Source organism: Prionailurus bengalensis, chromosome A2, assembly GCF_016509475.1.
Source record: "Prionailurus bengalensis isolate Pbe53 chromosome A2, Fcat_Pben_1.1_paternal_pri, whole genome shotgun sequence".
Classification (NCBI taxonomy): Eukaryota; Metazoa; Chordata; class Mammalia; order Carnivora; family Felidae; genus Prionailurus; species Prionailurus bengalensis.
The window spans coordinates 78,509,326-78,530,832 of NC_057348.1; the positions used below are offsets into that span (position 1 = coordinate 78,509,326).

The window sequence follows — 21,507 nt, forward strand, 5'->3', positions numbered from 1 at the left end:
GCTCCAGCCTGGCTATGGAGCCTGCTTAAGATTCTCTCTCTCCTCCTCTATCCCTCCCCTACCCCCCCTTAAAAGAAAGGGACAATAGAAGAGAATGGAGTACTGATACTTGCTACAACATGGATAAACCTTGAAAACATGCTAAGTGAAAGAAGCTAGTCACAAAAGGCAAAATACTGTAGGATGCATTTATATGAGTTATCCAGATTACACAAATCCATAGAGAAAGGAAGTTGATTAGTGATGCCTAGGTCTGGGGGAGGAGTAATAGATAGTGACTGCTCATGGGTGCAGGATTTCTTTTTGGGTGATAAAAATGTTCCAGAATTGATTGTGTGATGTTGCACAATTCTGTGAGTATACCATAAGCCATTATATCGTGTACTTAAATGGATGAATTATATGGATACATGAATTACACCTAAGTAAAACATTTTTCTTTAAAGGTGTAATAAATCTTTGCATATATGGTCAAATAACAAGGATGACAAGACCATTCAATGGTAAAGGACTGTCTTTTCAGTAAGTTGTGTTGGGGAAATTGGGTATAAACATTAAAAAATGAAGTTGGACCCTTATCGTACACCATTTACCAGAATTAATATAGATCAAAGACCTAAACATAAGAGCTACAACTATAAAATTAGAAGAAAACGAGAAAACCTCATGACATTTGGTTGCCAATTTCTTGGTTATAACACCAAAAGAAAAAAATAGGTTGGACTCCATAAAATTTAAGATATTTGTGTACAATATCCAGATGGCTAACAGACATGAAAAGATGCTCAACATCACTCATCATCAAAATACAAATCAAAATACAGATAGAAATACAAATCAAAAACATGATGGGATACCACCTCACACCTACCAGAATGGCTAGAATTACACAAGAAGCAACAGATATTGGCAAGGGTGTGAAGAAACAGGAACCCTCTTGCATTGTTGGTGGGAATGAAAACTGGTGCAGCCACTCTGGAGAACAGTATGGAGGTTCCTCAAAACTAAAAATAGAACTACCCTATGATCCAGCAATTGCACTATTAGGTATTTCCCCAAGGAATACAAAAATAAAATTCAAAGGGGTACCTGTACCCCAGTGTTCATAGCAGCATTATCAACAATAGCCAAACTATGGAGAGAGCCCAAATGTCCATTGACTGATGAATGGATAAAGAAGATGTGTATATATATGTACAATGGAATATTATTCAGCCTTCACAAAGAATGAAATCTCGCCATTTGCAATGATGTGGATGAAGCTAGCACATATCATGCTAAGCAAAGTAAGAGAAAGACAAATACTATATGATTTCACGCATATGTGAAATTTAAGAAACAAAATAGATGAATGTATGGAAGGGGTGGGAGGAAAGGAAGAGAGGCAAATAAACCACAAGAAACTCTTAATGATAGAGAACAAACAGGGTTGATCGAGGGAGCTCGGTGGGAGATGAGATTAGATGGGTGATGGGTTCTAAGGAGAGCACTTGTGATGAGCACTGGGTGTTGTATGGAAGTGATGAATCACTGAATTCTCCTGAAACCAGTATTTCACAGTATGTTAACTAAAACTTAAATAAAACTTAAATTTAAGAAAATAAACAGTTTTTGTGTCCAAAGGACACTTATCAACAGAATGAAAAAGCAACCCACAGAAGGGGAGAAAATGTTTGCAAATTATATATCTGATGAGGGGTTAATATCCAAAATATATAGAGTTCCTACAACACAACAGCAAAATAACCTGATTTAGAATGGGCAAAGAACTTGAACTTTCTTCCAAGAAGATACATATTTTTAAAATATTTGTAATGTTTATTTTTGAGAGAGAGAGACAATGTGAGCAGGGGAGAGGCAGATAGAGAGGGAGACAGAAAATCCGAAGCAGGCTCCAGACTGAACTGTCAGCAGAGAGACTGACGGGGGACTTGAACTCACAGACCATGAGATCATGACCTGAGCTGAAGTGAGACACCCAACCGAGCCACCCAGGCGCCCCTCTTCCAAGAAGATACATTAATGACTAATAAGCTAATAATGAAAAGATGCTCAGTATTACCAATCATTAAGGAAATGGAAATCAAAATCACAATGAGATACTATATACCCATTAGAAATGCCATTAGTTAAAAAAAAAGACAATAAAACAAGTGTTGAACATGTGGAGAAATGGGAACCCTTGTGCGCTGCTGGTAGGAATATAAGTGGTACAGTCTATGGAAAATGATACGGTGTCTCTTCAAAAAATTAAATGTAGAATTAGCGTATGGTCCATAAATTCCATTTATGAGTATATACCCAAAAGAAGTGAAAGCAAACACTCAACAGATATTTATATGCCTATGTTTTTGAGCACTGTTCACAATAGCCAGAAGAAGGAAGCAACCAACTTTCCATTAACAAGTGAATGCATAAACAAAACATGGTACATAGATTCAATGGAATATCATTCAGCCTTGACAGGAAGGAATTTGTGACACATGCTACAAGATTATAAACCTTGAAGACCTTTATGCTAAATTAGCCAGTCACAAAAGGACAAATAACTGTAATTCCTCTTACGTGAGGACCTAGAATGGTTAGACACATACGCAAGGTGGAGTGCTGGTTGCCAGAAGCTGGGAGGAGGAAGAGATGGGAATTAATGTTTAATGTGTGCAGAGTTTCAGTTGAGGAAGATGTAAAAGTTCTGGAGGCAGGTAGTACTGTTCACGGCAATATGAACGTACTTAGTGCCATAGAACTGTACACTTCAAAGTGGCTAAAATGATGAGTTCGATGTTATATGTATTTTATACGATTTTTTTAAAAAGGAAGGTAAATAATAGGGCGCCTGGGTAGCTCAGTCGATTAAGTGTCCAACTTCGGCTCAGGTCATGATCTCACAGTTCATAGGTTTGAGCCCCTGGAGCTTGCTTTGGATTCTATGTTTCCCTCTCTCTCCGTTCTTCCCCTGCTCATGCTGTTTCTCTCTCTCAAAAATAATAAATAAAGATTTAAATTTTTTTTTAAAAAAGGAAGGTAAAGAAAGAGAACATAGGGAAAGTAGAAAACATCTTAATGTGTAGTGGGCCAGATAGAATGCCCTATTGTAATCAAATCTGCGAATATTTAATATGGCAGTGTATATGGAACTTGCATGTATATGGTAGCATCTTAAACTTTGCAATATTTTGTACCACTTGTTGGCAGACTTGTTCTGCCAAGGGCCACGTAGTAAATGTTTTAGGCTTTGTGAGCCATGGAGTGTTCATAGAACGACTCATCTCCACTGTTAAAACAGTGTGAACCAGTCATACACAGTGTGTAAATGGCTGAGCGCAGCTGCTTTACAATAAAGGTATTTACAAAATCAAGTGGCCAGCCAGATAACAAAGGTTTTTGAATAAAGACAGGTCCTTCTATGATACCTGGCAGACCAATGCCTAGTCCTGAGTTAGAACTCTCTTCTCTTGGGAGGTGTTGCAGATAGCCTAGCCAGCTACATAATGTGTCACCCAGGAGAATATTTAAAGACTGATAGAGGGGCGCCTGGGTGGCGCAGTTGGTTAAGCGTCCGACTTCAGCCAGGTCACGATCTCGCGGTCTGTGAGTTCGAGCCCTGCGTCAGGCTCTGGGCTGATGGCTCAGAGCCTGGAGCCTGTTTCCGATTCTGTGTCTCCCTCTCTCTCTGCCCCTCCCCCGTTCATGCTCTGTCTCTCTCTGTCCCAAAAATAAATAAACGTTGAAAAAAAAATTTTTTTTAAATAAAAAAAAAAAAAAAAAAAAGACTGATAGAGCATGGCTTGTTCCAGGAACGCGAGCATGGCTTGTTCCAGGAACGCAAGGATGGCCAGTAGTAGAAAATCTGTTATGTAATTAATCACATTAGTGGATAAATAATCCATATGAGCACATCATCGGATACCAAACAGCATTTTATACACTTTAATATACAAAAGTATCCCGTATGGGTTAACTTAAATATGAAAAATTAAAACCCTAGTTAACTAAAACTAAAATTAATAGGTATTTCTATATTCTTATGGTCAGGAAGGCCTCTCTAAGCATAACGCCCAAGACCAAATATCTTAACAGAAAAAAATTGCAGATATGATAGGCAAAATAGAATTTTTGCAGGGCAAAAGATAGTACAATAAAAGTTAAAGAAAAAATTGTGTACACTTACAGATGTATCAAGAAAAGTCATGGGGGTGTCTGTCTGGCTCAGTCGGTGTAGCACATGACTCTTAAATTTCAGGGTTGTGAGTTCAGTCCTCATGTTGGATATAGAGATTACTTAAAAACCTTTTTTAAAAAGTCATGAAAAATACACTCTAAAGTGTTAATTTAGGGGCACCTGAGTGGCTCAGTCAGTTAAGTGTCCGACTTCGGCTCAGATCATGATCTCGCGGTCTGTGAGTTCAAGCCCCGCATCAGGCTCTGTGCTGACAGCTAGGAGCCTGGAGCCTGCTTCTGATCCTGTATCTCCCGCTCTCTCTTCCCCTCCCCCATTCACACTCTATCTCTAAAAATAAATGGACATTAAAAAATAATAAAGTGTTAAATTAGATTACAGGTAACCTTTCTTATGTACTGTTTAATTTTTAAGAAGCATGTATAACTTATAACCAACAAAAGTAAAGATGTTTCCATTTGGGCCAGTATAATAGGGAAGGATAAAGTGTTATTCTTTGTCTAGGCAAGAAGATATTTAACACAGGGGAGAAATTTCTTGAGAGGTTTCAAATAAGTTTTAGTACAGATTTGTACAGATACCATGTTTAACAGCTTAATGACTTGGTAGTATTTACTATTATAGCTTTTAAAACCTGTGACATAAGGGGCATCTGGGTGGCTCAGCTGGTTAAGCGACCAACTCTTGGTTTTGGCTCAAATCATGATCTTGTGGTTCATGGGATCGAGCCCCGCATCAGGCTGTGTGATGACAGTGTGGAGACTGCTTGGGATTCTCTCCCCACCCTCTCTCTGCACCCACCCTCCCTCTCTCTCTCCCTCAAAATAAATAAACATTTAAATAAATAAATAAAAATAGAAGTTGATGTGATGTTAAATGTTAATAAGTAAACATTCTTAATTTTCTTCTCTCTTTTGAGTTTTCTCATTTACATTTGAAACCTATATCATTAGTTTTTCAGTTTATTTTTAAGTTTAATAAAATATATAGAATTTTAACACAGTTTTTTACTCCATAAATTTCAGCATATAAAATTTATCTTATTGCAAAATTAAGTAAAATAATGTAAAATTAAGTAGAAAAAATTAAAGTAAAATAAATGCTGTTTCATTTTAGAGCTATATTACAGAATTCCTGGACTGAAGTCATGGATTTAATATTGAAACCCCGTTCTGGAGGTAAGAATAAAATTCATGTTAATGAAAAAAAATAGAATATCTTGTTAGGTATTTGTGGAATTGCTTTGAATAAAAAATATCTGTGTATATTAGGTAGGTATTTCAGAAATTTTAAAAATTGTTTTTGGGGCTCCTGGGTGGCTCAGTCGGTTGGGCGTCCGACTTGAGCTCAGGTCATGATCTCCCACTCTGTGAGTTCCAGCCCCGCATCGGGCTCTGTGCTGACAGCTCAGAGCCTGGAGCCTGCTTCAGATTCTGTGTCTCCCTCTCTCTCTGTCCCTCCCCCGTTCATGCTCTGTCTCTCTCTGTCTCAAAAATAAATAAATGTTAAAAAAATTTTTTTTAATTGTTTTTATAGTAAAATTAAAAGGATAGTTTATTTTTTCACAAATTTTATGTATATATTTGAGATTTATAATTTGTATCCTGTGTTTAGCTCTTTAGTTCATCTAATATATTAATTCATAAAGAAATATATTTCCTTTGCCCCATACACTACTAAATCCCTGAACGTGCAGGAATCCAAACAGATCTCACTTGTGGTTAATTTGTTAAAGCATAGTGTAGTAGAAATTAAAAACTGGGCAAAAAGTGTTGAAGATTTTAGTTTGTTAGCTACTTTCCAGAAAGTACGTCTAAATTCATATCATCTAAAAAATGATTTAAATACTACTTTACAAATTATCAAAATATTTAGTCCCTTTGGGTAATTATTCATTTCCAAATTAAAGAGATAAAGTTGCCTACTTTTAAGGAGAGTTCCTATCAAATTTGCCAACACAGTAGAAAAAGAGAAAGGAGAAAAGGCTCCCTGGGTTTTGTCTTCTGTTAAATCAGCCGTGATAAGGGGACAGTAATGGACTTTCAATACTGGAGGTGGCGGGGGGGGCTAATATCGACGAAGCTGTTTCATTCTGTACATTCTCCCCGTCCTTCTCACCTCCTGACAGGTATTCTCAATGAGCAGAATCTGTTCAGAGTACCTGTGTTTCAAAGAGCATTTTCTAATTTTGTGTTCTCTAGGAAGCGCGTTAAAGTTACAGAAATCCGTCCATTTTATAAATTGTTTTAACACAACTTTTTTTTCCCCCCCAGCTGAAAAGGGCTACTTGGTTAAGTGCAGGGAAGAGTGGGCGAAGACCAAAGACCCAGCTGCTGCCCTCAGAAAACTACCTGTCAAAAGGTGTGTGGAAGGGCAGCTGCTGCGAGGACTTTCAAAATATGGAATGAAGAATATAGTCTCTGCATTTGGCATAGTGAGTGCTATTTGTGAAGTCAGGCAAATGACTTGAGGTGGCTTAATTCTTTTTAAATTTTACCTTTAAATATTTTACTAAATTTTAGAAGAGCGGAAGGTAAATAAGGATCCTTTGGTGATCTCGGAGACGTGTGTTACCTGAGTGATCCTTGTGTGTACCCTGAATGGTGACGAGGGAGGGTGGTGGGTGTGGGTGGCGTTGGCAACAGTTATTCACATGGAGGGCTGAGAAAAGCATGAAAGTGGTAAATACTGCCTACAAGGAAATTTAATTTAAATTTAATTAAATTTAACTTAGGGAATTTAATTTAAGGAAATTTAACTTAAATTTAATTTTAAGTATCTTGCTACTTGAGAAATTCAGAATCCATCTTAGGGTGCACTTCTTGATCATTGTCCAGCATCAGGACTGTAACCTGCCTCAGTAAGAGGTTGCACGGGAAGCGCCCTAGTGATTACATTTTAGTTTGGTTTCTTTGTGGTTGTTCAGGAGTGGGTACCATCTTGGCAAGTGTGGCCTCTGCCAGTGTTCAGATGGCTGTGATCCCTCGTGGACTAAAGGTTAACTCTTAAACTTAACGTCTCATTTACTCTTCCCCTGGTAAACAAGAAAGAATTTTTACTGCATGAAGTCAGTTGTCAGTTCAGTCATTCAGATTTTCTCCCTCCACGGCCATTAGCAGGAAGGAAGCACTGTTTGCTGTGTAACTAACCAATGTGTGAATTTCTAGAGTTTGAGGGCCGTGTCTTTGGTTTAGGGTGTGCGCTCCACAGGACTTGCTTTATTTGCATGAACATGTGGGAGCTGCCGCCATGGAAGCTGACCATGAGCACCCCGTAGTCGGAGGAGTTCTGTCTCTAAAATTGGTTGCCGTGCATCAGTCGCTGTTGCTATAAGCCTTTAGAGAGATGAGATTTGAGCTACGAGCTTCTTGTTCTAGGGTCACCACTGAGCAAGTGGGAGGCCTGGGAAAGTACAGTACTTTTAATATTCAGAACATGTATTTTTTTCCTTGCCTGTTTTTTATCCTTCCCTCCAGATACCAAGAAATAATCGCTTAATGTATATTCATAGCTACCAAAGCTATGTGTGGAATAACATGGTAAGCAAGAGGATAGAGGAGTACGGACTGAGACCTGTCCCGGGGGACCTCGTTCTCAAAGGAGGTAAAAAGGCAGATATCCTCCTGACTCCACCAAACTAGGGTTCAGTCATTTGACACTAGTGCTTAAAATCCAGCCTGGCCACTGCTTGGGGAGGGTGGGGGGTGTCTAGTAAGGTTAAATGGAAAGGCATTGTAAACTCAGACGGAACACTTTGCATCTGTATCTCTAATCAAAATATGCATACGATTTGAGTAAGCGCCTGATTCTCTTCTGGGTCTCTGGGCCTCCATTTTCTTGGCTAGAAGAAGATTTGAATGAGATGTTGTCTTTAAGTCTTTTTCTAAACTTTAATCTGGGTCTAGCAAATACTCCTCTACACTTCTGGACTTGCCTTGGCGCCTCAGCTGTTGTCCGCCAGTTTTAAAGGGTTTCTGTACGTCAGCGCTCGACCAGAGCTCACTTCACACGCGGGCCGTGACGTAACAGATGCTTAGTGCGTACTCTGTGCCGGCAATGTTCATAAAACACACAGCTGATCCCCTCTGATGCTGAGCCCCACCTTGTGTCAGGCCTTGTGTTAAGCCCTTTGCCTACCTCTTCTGGTTTAAAGCTCGCAGTATTCTGTGAAGTGTTCCCTGTGTTCTCCAGACAAGATTCACAAGATTCCACATCTGGTTAAAAAAAGAAAAGGCAGAGATTCAGAATCAAAGTCGGCCTGTTTCCAAAGTCCATGTTCTGGCACACCCAGCTGCCCTTCTCCTGTCTGAAGACATAGCCTGTTCATCTACATGTATACCCAGTAAATCCACTAAGGGTCCTGTTGGGAAATTTTGATTATCCTGGATTAATAGTTTTTAATCTCCTCCAATGTTGATTACATCCAGTGTGTTTTAATGTCCCATATGCCATCACATTTCATCCTCTAAACGCAGACTGATTTAAAATTATTCTTTTATCAAAATGCATCCAATGGCAATAGCTTTCTAGATAGTATTTTGTAGGGTTGTTTAAAAAGGAGAAAGCAGCTTGTTTTTTTAAAGCATTCTAAAAACATAAGGGTGCAGCTGAGAAATAAATGTTGTTTGTTTTTTTGTTTTTTGTTTTTTTGACTTTCCACTTGTTATGAATCCATGATTTTATTTCTTGGGTAGAGCAGAAAAGACAGAAAGGTACCTAACTTAATTTCCTTAAATTTTGTAGGCCACTCATCCTGTGTCAGCTTGCGTATAATTTTTGAAGATCAAGCTCATGAAAATATCACCTATTTTCATAGTTTTTCTTAATTTATCTGTGTGTCCATTTGCAGCTACAGCCACCTATGTTGATGAAGAAGATGTTAATAATTACTCCATCCATGATGTGGTAATGCCTTTGCCTGGTTTCGATGTTATCTACCCAAAGCATAAAAGTAAGTTCCCTGTCAGGGGAAAGTAGACAAAACAAAGCCTGACATATTTAAGCCACTTACCAGCCACCAAGAATAGAGAGAGGGGAAAAAATCAGTACTTTAAATATAATTTTAGAACTTTCATTTCTGTCAGACTTGAAAATGTTTAGATTTCAAACATTTATAAACTATGTTTATATATATAAAGTCTCCCTGAAAGGTATTCAAGTGGATAATTTTTTTTTATTTCTTTTAATGTTTATTTTTGAGACAGAGGGAGACAGAGCACGAGTGGGGGAGGGGCAGAGACAGAGGGAGACACAGAATCCGAAACAGGCTCCAGGCTCTGAGCTGTCAGCACAAAGCCCGATGCGGGGCTCAAACCCACGAACCATGAGATCATGACCTGACCCGAAGTCGGATGCTTAACCGACTGAGCCATCCAGGCGCCCCTCAAATAGATAATTTTTAAAAAATTTTTATTTTTAGGTAATCTCTACACCCAACATGGGGTTCGAACTTAAGTACCCCAAGTTCAAGAGTTGTATGTTCCACTAAGTCAGTCATGTGCCCCTGGGTAATTTAAATTAAGAAACAAAATGGTGGAGGGGCTCCTGGGTGGCTCCTTCAGCTAAGGGGCTGACTTCTGCTCAGGTTATTATCTTGAGGTTTCGGGAGTTAGAGCTCTGTGTCAGACTCTGTGTGCTGGCAGCACACAGCCTGCTTGCGGTTCCCCTCCCTCCCCCCTCCCCCCCACCTCTCTCTCTCTCTCTCTGACCCTCCCTACTCACACTGCCTTTGTCTCTTTCAAATGAGTAAAAACTTAAAAAAACAAAAAAAAGACATCTTTTCTCTCGAGGGGCCAGAATGATTATTTTGCTTATCAATGTTATATTCCTTGTAACCATACAAGTTACAGAATGCTTAGGAATTAACACCCTTCTTTGATACTGCAAATACTGACAAAAGTTAGTCATCTGCCACTTACATATTAATATAATCAGATTGCTGCGCTTCTAATTCTTATGTTAGGTTGACTTCACTGAGAGAAAGCAGAGAAAAGGAGGAGGGAATGAATAGGAGGGGGGAGGGGGAGGGGAACAGTCTGCCTACCCTATGGCACAGGGTAATGCCATTTAAGCCATAAATTCAATACAGCTTTTGACAGAGTCTGTTCATGGAATCCTTGTGGCGAAGACAGGGGCTCGTAGACTGGATGGGCATGTGGATCGGTTACATATGCGCGTTTGGCATCCAGCAGTGCTCAATTTAGGGATCCCTGTTGTTTTATAGATACGTTGTGAGGGAGTCTTTCCTTGACCCTGGTCTACCCAATATTTTTTATGAATAACTTGAATAAGAAATCTGCAGGGCGCCTGGGTGGCTCGGTAGGTTAAGTGTCCAACTTCAACTCAGATCATGATCTCATGGTTCATGGGTTCGAGCCCCGCGTCGGGCTCTGTGCTGACAGCTCAGAGCCTATAGGCTGCTTCAGGTTCTGTGTCTCCCTCTCTCTCTGCCTCTTCCCTGCTCGTGCACTCTCTCTCTCTGTCTCAAATATAAATAAACATTTTTTAAAAATCTGCTTATCATGTTTGCAAGTTATGTTACCCAAAACTGTTAATATTAATTGTATAAAAAGTAAATTTTTTAAAAGAACTACAGAAGGCATTTAATAGAGTTAAATATAAATTCTTACTTCTGTAAAGGTCCGGCTTGATAGTAGTCTATATAAAAAGTATCTGGAGTTCTTATTGAACATCATTCTGCTACCCTGAGGCAGATGAAGGGTTTTGTGGAGAATACAGCAATGTCAGAAGAGGGACAGTTGAAAGAACGTGTGTGTGGCCTAAAGAAGTTACGGCTTAAAGGTCCAGCACTTGTGTGAACATGTGAAAAAGGGCAGTTAACCTGCTGTGTTGCAAAGCAGTGAACAGAAGTTATAAAAAGACAGATTTCAGCTTGGAATAAGGAACTTTCTAACAATTGGTGAGCCTCACAAAGACGTTACCGTAAATGGCAACCTGCAAGCAAAGGCCGGGTGACTGTCTCTCTCAGGTGTTATAAAAAAGATTCCACATCAGGGGCGAGGGTGAGCCAGATTGTTTTCCCAGGTCTCTTATTTTTATACATTTATTTATAACTGCCTTCTTCAGGAATTGGAGGCCTCTGTACATGCTCTCTTCCAACTCTGAGCATGTATAAATTATAGGTTAATAACTTCTCTTGAAATGGCCTTTTATAGTTAGCTTGAGAACCTTACACCCCAGATACTGTGGCTGCTTATGAGAGATAACTTACAAGTTGCTCAAATCTAAGCTGGAGACATCTAGTCCTAGTAGTTAATCCCTAAATTTTGATTCTAGAGAACAGGCTGGATTATAAATGAGAGGGACTAATTTTGTTAGGATGCTATGAATTTATTTGTGGTCTGGCAGAAGGTGGCTTGCTCATATGCTGCATTCCAGCTAACTTTTTGTATCTTACAGTTAGTGAAGCCTACAGGGAAATGCTCACAGCAGACAATCTGGATATTGACAACATGAGACACAAAATTCGAGATTATTCCTTATCAGGAGCCTACCGAAAGATCATTATTCGTCCTCAGAATGTCAGTTGGTGAGTGATAGTCTGGAAGGAAGTAGAACTGAATTACAATGTGAGATTTAAAGCTTTTGCATCACATGTTTATTGTCCAGTGTTGACAACCTGGCATAGAAGCATTACTTGTTGTTATTATTATCATTATTACTTCTACTTGCATTTTTCGATCATCAGGAAACAAACGAGTGTAAGTGGTTAAGTTTACATTTTATAGACCTTGCTAAATTATTGAAGATCTATGCAGAGTGGGGCGCCTGGGTGGCTCAGTGGGTTAAGTGTTTGACCTTGGCTCAGGTCATGATCACGCATTCCATGGGTTTAAACCCAGCGTCAGGCTCAGAGCCTAGAGTCTGCTTCGGATTCTATGTCTCCCTCTCTCTCTGCCCCTCCCCTGCTTGCACACACGCACGTGCTTGTGAGATCTCTCTCTCTCTCTCTCTCTCTCTCTCTCTCTCTCTCTCTCTCAAAAATAAAAATAAACGTTAATAAAAAGGAAGAAGGGGCACCTGGGTGGCTCAGTCAATTAAGTGTCTGACTTCCGCTCAGGTCATGATCTCATAGTTCGTGAGTTTGAGCCCGCGTCAGGCTTTAAAAAAAAAAAAAAAAAAAGGAAGAAACATTTAAACTTTTTCCCTACTTTGAAAAAACTAAGATTTGCTTATAAAGCTATCCCTGAGCAAGCTACCTTTATTCCGAATTAGCTATGAGTTTCAAACACTGATCTGTTTGTTTTAATATGTTCTGAAGAAAAAAACATACATGTATTAACTCATTTAAAATATTTCAGTATATTTATTTGATAATTTTATAAAACTCAATTCTGTTTGATAATTTTAAAAAGTAAATCCTGAATTAGTTGTCCATTGCCGGGAGATTCTCTCTCTTCCCTGTCTCCATCTCTGGGTTGTGGGATGAGGTTCGCCAGGTTGGATTTGGTCTTCCCCACCCCAGAGAGCTGTTTCTGGTGAGTAACACGGTGCTGTTAGAAGTGATGACCACCATGGAGAAGATACAAATGCCATTACTAATTCACATCTTCACCAAGTGAAGTTTACACCTACATAGAAAAAGAATTTCCATCCTAAGGAAGCATTTTATATTTTTTTTAACGTAGTCTGGCATCATTTGTCATCTTGTTGTATATCATACAAAAGCAATACTTACATGTAAAATCTGGCCCTGTTCTGTTATTGAACAACTTCCCCTTAGAATTCCTTACACAAGCCTGTGTGTTTTTTCCTTTCTAAGAAAATGGTGATGAGCAGTTTTAGTTCCTTTCATAGAAGTTTGCATTCACACTTTATTTGTGTGTTTTGAAGGGAAGTCGTTGCATATGATGATCCCAAAATTCCACTCTTCAACACAGATGTGGACAACCTAGAAGGGAAACCACCACCTGTGTTTGCTTCTGGTAAGTTTACTCAGCCATCAGCCCTGTGTCAACTTTGAAACATTTTCTCAGACGAAAACATAAATTAAACTGCCACTTTCCACCTGCCCAGTGATTGCTATTTTGTGTTTTGTCATCTTGGTTTCGTGGTTATAGCTTGATGTCAGGTGATTAGAACAATAGATTTCACTGAAAATGAATGAACATTATGGTATTAGGTGGTTGAATATTTCCTCCCCCACTGAGTGAACAAAGGTGAGGGAATATCCAAGAACAGAGTCTAAAACATGAAATCTGCATTGTCATTGTCAACTTCTGGCTGCCATTCCCTCGTCTGTTTCCACCCTGTGCCCTTCTTGAAGGTTCCAAGTAGAATTACTGTCGGGATTCAGCTGGATCATATACTTCTGATCTCACTTCTACATTTTATTCTCTGAGGCCCCACGGGAGGTGGTGCCTGCAGAAGAGCCCAGTTCTTTCCTCTCTGTAGCGATTATATGACTCTCCCCAGTCTCTCTGCAGCTGCCTTCCTTTTCTGACCGTTCTCTTCTTTCTTGCCTGGCAGAAGGCAAATACAGAGCTCTGAAGATGGATTTTTCTCTTCCTCCTTCTACCTACGCTACCATGGCCATTCGCGAAGTGCTAAAAATGGATACCAGCATCAAGAACCAGACCCAGCTGAACACCACCTGGCTCCGCTGAGTCCTTTTTCCCCAGACGAGAACATGCAGACTGGTGTTTGCTGGCTTCTTGTTCATTTTTGTCTTAGTACAGACCATAGGTGTATTTTAGATCTTTGTAGCTAAAGATTATTTGTATTTTTTCAAGTTTTTATTAGCTTAATTTGCAATATTTGTACACATAATACCAATCCTGAGGATTCTAATTCTAGCTCAGAGAATATAAATTGATCAGAATATATTTCAGGTGCTTAAATCATAGTAAAACATCAGCTTTATTTGGCTTTATGATAATTTAAAAGGACTTTCGGTTTAAACTTGCAATTTTAAGTTTCGCTTCATTCTTAAAGGACGACATGAATTTTTCATGTAGCCATGAATGGAGTATGCAGCAATGCATTTTAAGAGAAAATGCAGCAAAGCAAATCTTGACTATGGATATATAGACTGCCCCCACCCCGCCTATAAGTACAGTACTCATGCTTATTTAAATGATGATAAAACATGTCCAGGTTATAGATGCAAAAGTGGCTGTCATCATCTTACTCCCATGCCAGGTTTAGGTAAGTGTGGATAGATCTTTTAGTTGCAGTAGCTTTTGCATTTATATTATCGTTGCCTTGTAGGACAGTTGCGTGATAGGACCTTTTTTCTCAGTGTAAACATGTGTCGCTATTTTTATTAGTCAAGGTGTGATTTTTACTCTAGGTGCCTTTTATGTTCAGAATGCTTTCCACTGGACTGGTATTTGTCCACAAGTAAATGACAGCAGAGAAGAAAACTTTAAACCTTTACAAAAGGGCTCCTCCGATCAGCAGCCTCACCCTTTGTCACCTTTGGCTTGGGTATTTCTGTTTCTGGCATTGTGTAAAACTTTTCTCTGGTGTGAAAGGCTGACTATGCCTTGCCAAGGATGTGTGACATAATTGCACCAGTTTTTATTTTCTACCATTTCTAGAACAAAATATAATAAATATTTTTTAAAACTCCTTTCTAGTTATGGGTGGTTTTTTTTTTTAAGTTTATTTATTTATTTTGAGAGAGAGAAAGCACAAGCAGGTGAGGGGCAGAGAGAGAGAAAGAGAGAATTCCGAGCAGGCTCCACACTGTCAGCACAGAGCCCAACGCAGGGCTCAAACTCATGAACTGTGAGATCATGACCTGAGCCAAAGTCGGATGCTTAACTGACTGAGCCACTGAGGCGCTCCCTGTATTAGTTATGTTAATAAGTTAAATAAGTTATCTAAAACTGAGTGCAGATGAGAACCTTGGCCCAGACTGAGGGCAAGGCAATAAGTGATTGAGGGATCCTCAGAGATGGTGTCGACACAAAGGTGGGTGTCATGATCAGGTGTGAGATGTCATGAAAATCATACAGTTGAGTGTCCGACTGTACGACTCTTGGACAATGATGGACTGGATTCAAGGTTATTCTTACAATAACACCCCTCACTTGCTTTCCAGTGTGCTTTCTGGAGAGAAGAATGGAGAAGACCTTCTGTACCAGGAGCATCACGCCATAGCAGGGTGGGTGACATTTGTCCCGTATCTGGTACTGGACAGTTCAGGACTGTTTTTCAGCCCTTGTGTTTTAATGGCATCCATCACACTACAGAGGTGGAAAAATATTAGAAATGTCATGGTAAATAGCCCTTTTAGCTGGCTGGTTTCGAAAGAATCTCTTACCTACAAAAGCCAAATATATTAAACGTGTATTGGACTGTTTGTAGTTTCCAGTGCTCCCGAGTTATTTTCCTTCATCAGACTGATTAGTGAACATGCTTATTAAGGGGACCTGACTCTGCCTAATGCAAGTACAATCAGTAGTTCTGCATTTATAAATTACATTACCAGAAAAAAAAAAGTCCAAACTCAGAAATGTTCTCTTCATCTGAGAATACTTAGAGCCGTATAGGTTGAGTTCATTTTCCCCTGGCATTAGCCAACTAACAGTTTGTGCATGTTTCCTCTTAAATACCAGCTGGAAGATAGTGAATCAGGCAGAGTCTTAGAGCCATTTTTTTTTTTTTTTTTAATGTTTTAGTTTTGGGAACATGCAAGCAGGGAGGAAGGTACAGAGGATCTGAAGTGGGCTCTGTGCTGACAGCAGCGAGCCTGATGTGGGGCTCGAACTCACAAACTGTGAGAAAATGACCTGAGCCGGTCAGACGCTCAACCAACTGAGCCACCCAGGTGCCCCTCTTAGAGCTGTTTTGAGACTCTAGGACACTATCTAACTCCAGGAATCAATCATTGCTTTAGCAGAGATGTCAGGACATTTTATTGTTAACAAAGGGGGGGATATTTCTCTGAGGCAGGTTTACAAGCCTGAAAACAGCCTCATCCCTAACTACACCTTCGTTTGTAAGTTTTTGGCTAAAAGAAATAACAAAAGACCATTATTTTTTTTATTATGATATAAACTCAGCACTATTTACTAATGGAAAAGTAAGCTAAATAGTCATACTATCAACTGATTTTATTCATGGCTTTATGTTGTAGAGGATAACTAGACAGTCATTACACAAATTGAAAAAAAATATTTCCTGGTTGAGTCCAACCAAAAAATGAGCAGCACCTACAGTAGCACATTGGTACTTCAACCTTTGCCAGTTGTGGGGCTCCTGGGTGGCTGAGTCAGTTGAGCCTCCGACTTCGGCTCAGGTCACGATCTCACAGTCTGTGAGTTCAAGCCCCGTGTCGGGCTCTGTGCTGACAGCTGAGAGCCTGGAGCCTGCTTCGGATTCTGTGTCTCCCTCTCTCTCTGCCCCTCCCCCATTCATGCTGTCTTTCTCTTTCTTTCTCTCTCTCTCTCTCTCTCTCTCAAAAATAAATAAACATTAAAAGAAAAAAAAATTTTTAAACCTTTACCAGTTGTGCCAGCAATACATACTAGCACAAACCGGTCTTTGTCCTGGAATGCTCTTTGTGGCCAATTTTGCACTAAAAAAATAAGGATCTTTGTGGTACACAATAGAATATTTATACGTGTGTGTGTACACGCACATGTGTGTGCGCAGCCTCTACTGATGTGTGTATATGTCATATTTTGAAATAAAAACAGTGTATCCGTGTCATTACCACACATGACGAGAGCTCAATGGAAGAACTCAGAGCTAGGAATGGCCAGGTTTTGCCCTTCATTAACTGAAGAGTACATAGCAGAGGATAACTTCATAGTTTTCTTTGTTTGGTGAAATCTGCTCTCCTACTTAATGGGGTCATATTCCTGTAGGCTAAAACTTCTCAGTTTGGGAACTTGCAAAATCTGAGGAAAAAGTATGGATGTTTCCAGGGGAAGGAAAGAAGACACGTGTATACATATACACACACCCCTACACATACATAAAATACATAAATAACTTTTTTATTTTAATATTTGTTTTTTTTTTTGAGAGAGAGAGAGAGCGCGTGTGTAAGCAGGGGAGGGCCAGAGATGGAGAGAGAGAATCCCGAGAATGCTCTGCACTGTCAGCGCAGAGCCCAACATGGGGCTCGATCTCAGGAACCATGAGACCATGACCTGAGCCAAAATCAAGAGACACTTAACCAACTGAGCCACCCAGGCGCCCCGATAACTTTTCTTTTTAATGTCTTGTTTATTTTTGAGAGAGTGCCGTGTGCAAGCAGGGGAGGGGGGCAAAGGATCTGAAGCTGTCAGCACAGAGCCCAACGCAGGGCTCGAACTCACAAACTGTGAGGTCATGACCCGATCTGAAGTTGGAGACTTGCCTGAGCCACCCAGGCACTCCTAGGTATGCTAACTTTTTATACAATTTTATGGGCTCTAGTGTTTTCAAATGAGACCCCCCCCCCCCCACTCTAAGTAAGTGCTGTCCAAACTTTAACGTGCATGGGAATCCCCTGGCAATCTTGTTACGCTGTGGAACGTACTTCAGGAACTCCAGGTGAAGTCAGAAATACTTTGCATTTCTAACAAGCTCGCAGAGGGTCCTATGCTGCTCGTCTGCACACCACCCTTGGGGAAGCAAGGCTCACACCTGCAGTGGCCGGTGCATCAGCCACCAGCCACACATGCTTAATTTAAATGTGAGCTAACTAACATGTAAAATTCAGCTTTCCGGTCGCGCTAGCCGTAGTCCAGCTGCTCCATTGCTGTGTGTGTGGGTGGCAGCTGCCGTGCTGGATGGCACTTAGGTAACCAGTCCGTCATCCCAACACAGGAATCCATGTTGGTCAGGTGTGACACCAGCGACCCTAATACCAAGGGCACATGTTGAGCATGTGCGAGTGGGATGACCTTGCAGTTATATCCGGGGCCCCTGTTGATGACTGAAGAGTTCCGACTTGACATAGATCACCCCAGGAGTGTTCCTGAAATTTGCTTCCATTTCCTGGCTTTCTCCAGGACCACCTGTGATCCTGTTTTCTCCTTTTCTGCCCTTGATTGCATCCAAACATCTTGTCCAAAGGTTTCCTTCAACCTGTGTTAAGGCTCTATGGCCTTGTTGCTCTATATGGGAAAATTATCCCAAAAGAGTCTTAACTGCCGTAATTAAAAATGTTCCTGGGGCGCCTGGGTTGCTCAGTCGGTTAAGCGTCTGACTCGATATCAGCTCAGGTCATGATCTCATGGTTTCATGGGTTCAAGCCCCACGTTGGGCTCTATGCTGACAGCACAGAGCCTGCTTAGAATTCTCTCTCTCTCTCTCTCTCTCTCTCTCTCTCTCTCTCTCTCTCTCTCTCTCCATCTCTCTGCCCCTCCTTCACGCTGTCTCTTTTTCAAAATAAATAACTTTAAAATTTTTTTCAAAATGTTCCTTCTTGACTGGCACACACTGTAGCTTCTAACGGAAGCAGAACACTAAAAAGCAAGGATGGCTAGAATCCATGTGGTGTTGATGTGTAACAGGAGTACAGTAACACGGCATTTCCACCTGTGCTGAAGACTGGCAAGTGGCCAGCAGGTAGAAGGTGGCACCAGGGAACGGTGGTGGGAGAAGTTGTTCAAGGCCTTCGTCTTCTAATGCATACTATCTATCTGGTAAGAAGCTCCAAATGTTTCTCCAGAACCATGCTGCCCAATAGAAATATAATGTGTGCTAATATGTTATTTAAAATTTTCTAGTAGCCACATTAAGATAGTAAAAAGATCCATTGATAGATGAAGGGGTAAAGACACACCTACAGGGGCGCCTGGGTGGCTCAGTCGGTTAAGCACCCAACTTTTGGTTTCAGCTCAGGTCACAATCTCACGGTTTGTAAGATTGAGCCCTATGTCAGGCTCTGCACAGACAGTGCGGAGCCTGCTTGGGATTCTCTCCCCCTCTCTGCCCCTCCCCTACATTCGCTCTCTCTCAATATAAATTAATAAACATTAAAAAAAAAAAGACACACATACAATGGAGTATTGCTCAGCTTTAGAATGAGATCTTGCCATTTACAACAACATGGATGGACCTAGAGGGTATTATGCTAAAGTGAAATGTGTCAGACGAAGACAAATATTATATGATTTCACTTACATGTGGAATCTGAAAAGCAGAAGCAGATCCATAAATTCAGAAAATAAACTGACAGCTACCAGTGGAGGAGGGATGGGCAGAAGGAATGAAGGAGTGTGGGAGGTACAAGTTTCCAGTGTTAGGGAAGGAATAAGTCATGGGAATAAAAGGCACAACTTAGGAAATATAGTCAGTGATACTATAATAGCATTGTATGATAACACGGTAGCTACACTTGTGAACAAAGCATAATGTATTGACTCACTATGTTGTACGCCTGACACTAAAGTAACATTGTGTGTCAACTGTACTATAATTTTTAAAAAGTAAAAAGAGGGACACCTGGCTGGCTCAGTCAGTAGAGCATGTAACTCTTGATCTCAGGGTCATGGGTTCATACCCTACATTAGGTGTGGAGATTACTTTTTTTTTTTTTTTAATTTTTTTTTTTCTCAACGTTTTTATTTATTTTTGGGACAGAGAGAGACAGAGCATGAACGGGGGAGGGGCAGAGAGAGAGGGAGACACAGAATCGGAAACAGGCTCCAGGCTCTGAGCCATCAGCCCAGAGCCCGACGCGGGGCTTGAACTCACGGACCGCGAGATCGTGACCTGGCTAAAGTCGGACGCTTAACCGACTGCGCCACCCAGGCGCCCGTGGAGATTACTTTAAAAAAAAAATTTTTTTTTAAGTGGTTGTATCAATTTATATTTTTTAATTTATTTTTTATTTTTTAAAATTTACATCCAAATTAGCACGTAGTGAAACAATGATTTCAGGAGTAGATTCCTTAATGCCTCCTATGCATTTAACCCATCCTCCCTCCCACAACCTCTCCAGCAACCCTTTTTGGTCTCCATATTTGAGTCTCTTCTGTTTTGTCCCCCTCCCTGTGTTTATATTATTTTTGTTTCCCTCCCCCCCCAAAATTTTTTTAACTTTAAGAGAGACAAGGAGGTTAACTTTAATTATGTATTTTTTTAGGATCGCCTGGGTTGGATAAGTGTCTGACTTTGGCTCAGGTCATGATCTCATGGTTTGAGCCCTGCATAAGGCTCTGTGCTGACAGTGCAGAGCCTGCTTCGGATTCTCTTTCCCTCCCTCTCTTCCTCCCCCAGTTGTGCACTCTCTCGCTCTCTCAATATAAAATTAAAAATAAACTTTAAAATATAAATAAATAAAAGCTAAATACATGGGACCTGGCTGGCTCAGTAGAGTATACGACTCTTGATCTCAGGGCTGAGAGTTCTAGACCACATTGGATATAGAGATTACTTAAAAATCTTAAAGCTACATATATTCTCCTTTTTGTACTAAGTCTTTAGTACAGAAGACTTGTGTCTTTGACACTTACAACAGGCCTCAATGTGGACTAGCCCCAGTGTGAACAGTGACTACCCTATTGGATAGTGAAGTTCTAGAAAGACCCCTTTATTGCATGTCACCAGTATAATGGTACATTTGTTTTGAGTGTTAAAGTTGGAGTATGTAGGTTGGGAGTAAGGCTAGTTAAGTGTGATTTTGAAACACTTAATAGATTATTAAGTTTTATGGGAAAGCCAGTTAAATATGATTTTAAAATGCATAATTGATTATTAAGTTTTATAAGGATTGGAGTAAATATTTTTGCTTTGGGAGCACATAACAAATCTGTGCTCCTTAATGGATTCTGAAATATTTCATAATGCTTGAAATTTTCCTTAAGCAGTTCCAATGACACTCCAGAGTTTTTTCTAAATCATGCGGAAGCTAATCCTTAGTACAGCCTCGATTTACATTCTAAATTTCAAATCTGTCTAATATAAATTGAGATTTTGGGGATGAGAATGAGGATTATGTGACTAGATAACATTAACTGAGAACTCAGGATGTGTGGGAATAGTAAGGCAGTTCAGGCAGAGCTGAGATTTTTGTCTAACTTGGTTTTTTGTTGTTGTTTTTTTTTAAGTAATCTCTACACTCAACATGGGGCTCAAAGTCATGACCCTGAGATCACAAGTTGCACACTCTTCTGACTCCCCCTTGTTTTTGTTTGTAGTAACAGCTTTGTGGAGTTAAAAGTCTGTTTCCTTACTGGGCCATCCTGGCTACTTAGGGCAGGGCCTCTGTGCACTAATTAGGAGGAAGTCATAATGTGGATAACTCCAAAAGGTGAAAATCCAAAATTAGATATAGTTTAAATTTTTTTAACCAAAGTATAGTTGACCTGCATTACTAGTTTCAAGTGTAAACCAGTGATTCATTTATATATATTTAT

General features: G+C 40.1%; 1 protein-coding gene across 6 annotated transcripts in view; it reads left to right on the forward strand.

The window, feature by feature from the left end:
* Nucleotides 1–14,773, forward strand: part of PUS7 (pseudouridine synthase 7) — a 56,198-nt gene extending 41,425 nt beyond the window's left edge. For all 6 annotated transcript variants that reach the window (XM_043588630.1, XM_043588632.1, XM_043588635.1 and 3 more), the window contains 7 exons: nucleotides 5,297–5,358; nucleotides 6,454–6,614; nucleotides 7,657–7,783; nucleotides 9,030–9,131; nucleotides 11,600–11,729; nucleotides 13,034–13,125; nucleotides 13,670–14,773. In XM_043588630.1, coding sequence (XP_043444565.1) covers nucleotides 5,297–5,358; nucleotides 6,454–6,614; nucleotides 7,657–7,783; nucleotides 9,030–9,131; nucleotides 11,600–11,729; nucleotides 13,034–13,125; nucleotides 13,670–13,806 — 811 coding nt within the window. In that variant the 3' untranslated portion in view covers nucleotides 13,807–14,773. The remainder of the gene's footprint in view (nucleotides 1–5,296; nucleotides 5,359–6,453; nucleotides 6,615–7,656; nucleotides 7,784–9,029; nucleotides 9,132–11,599; nucleotides 11,730–13,033; nucleotides 13,126–13,669) is intronic.
* Nucleotides 14,774–21,507: the final 6,734 nt, after the last annotated feature.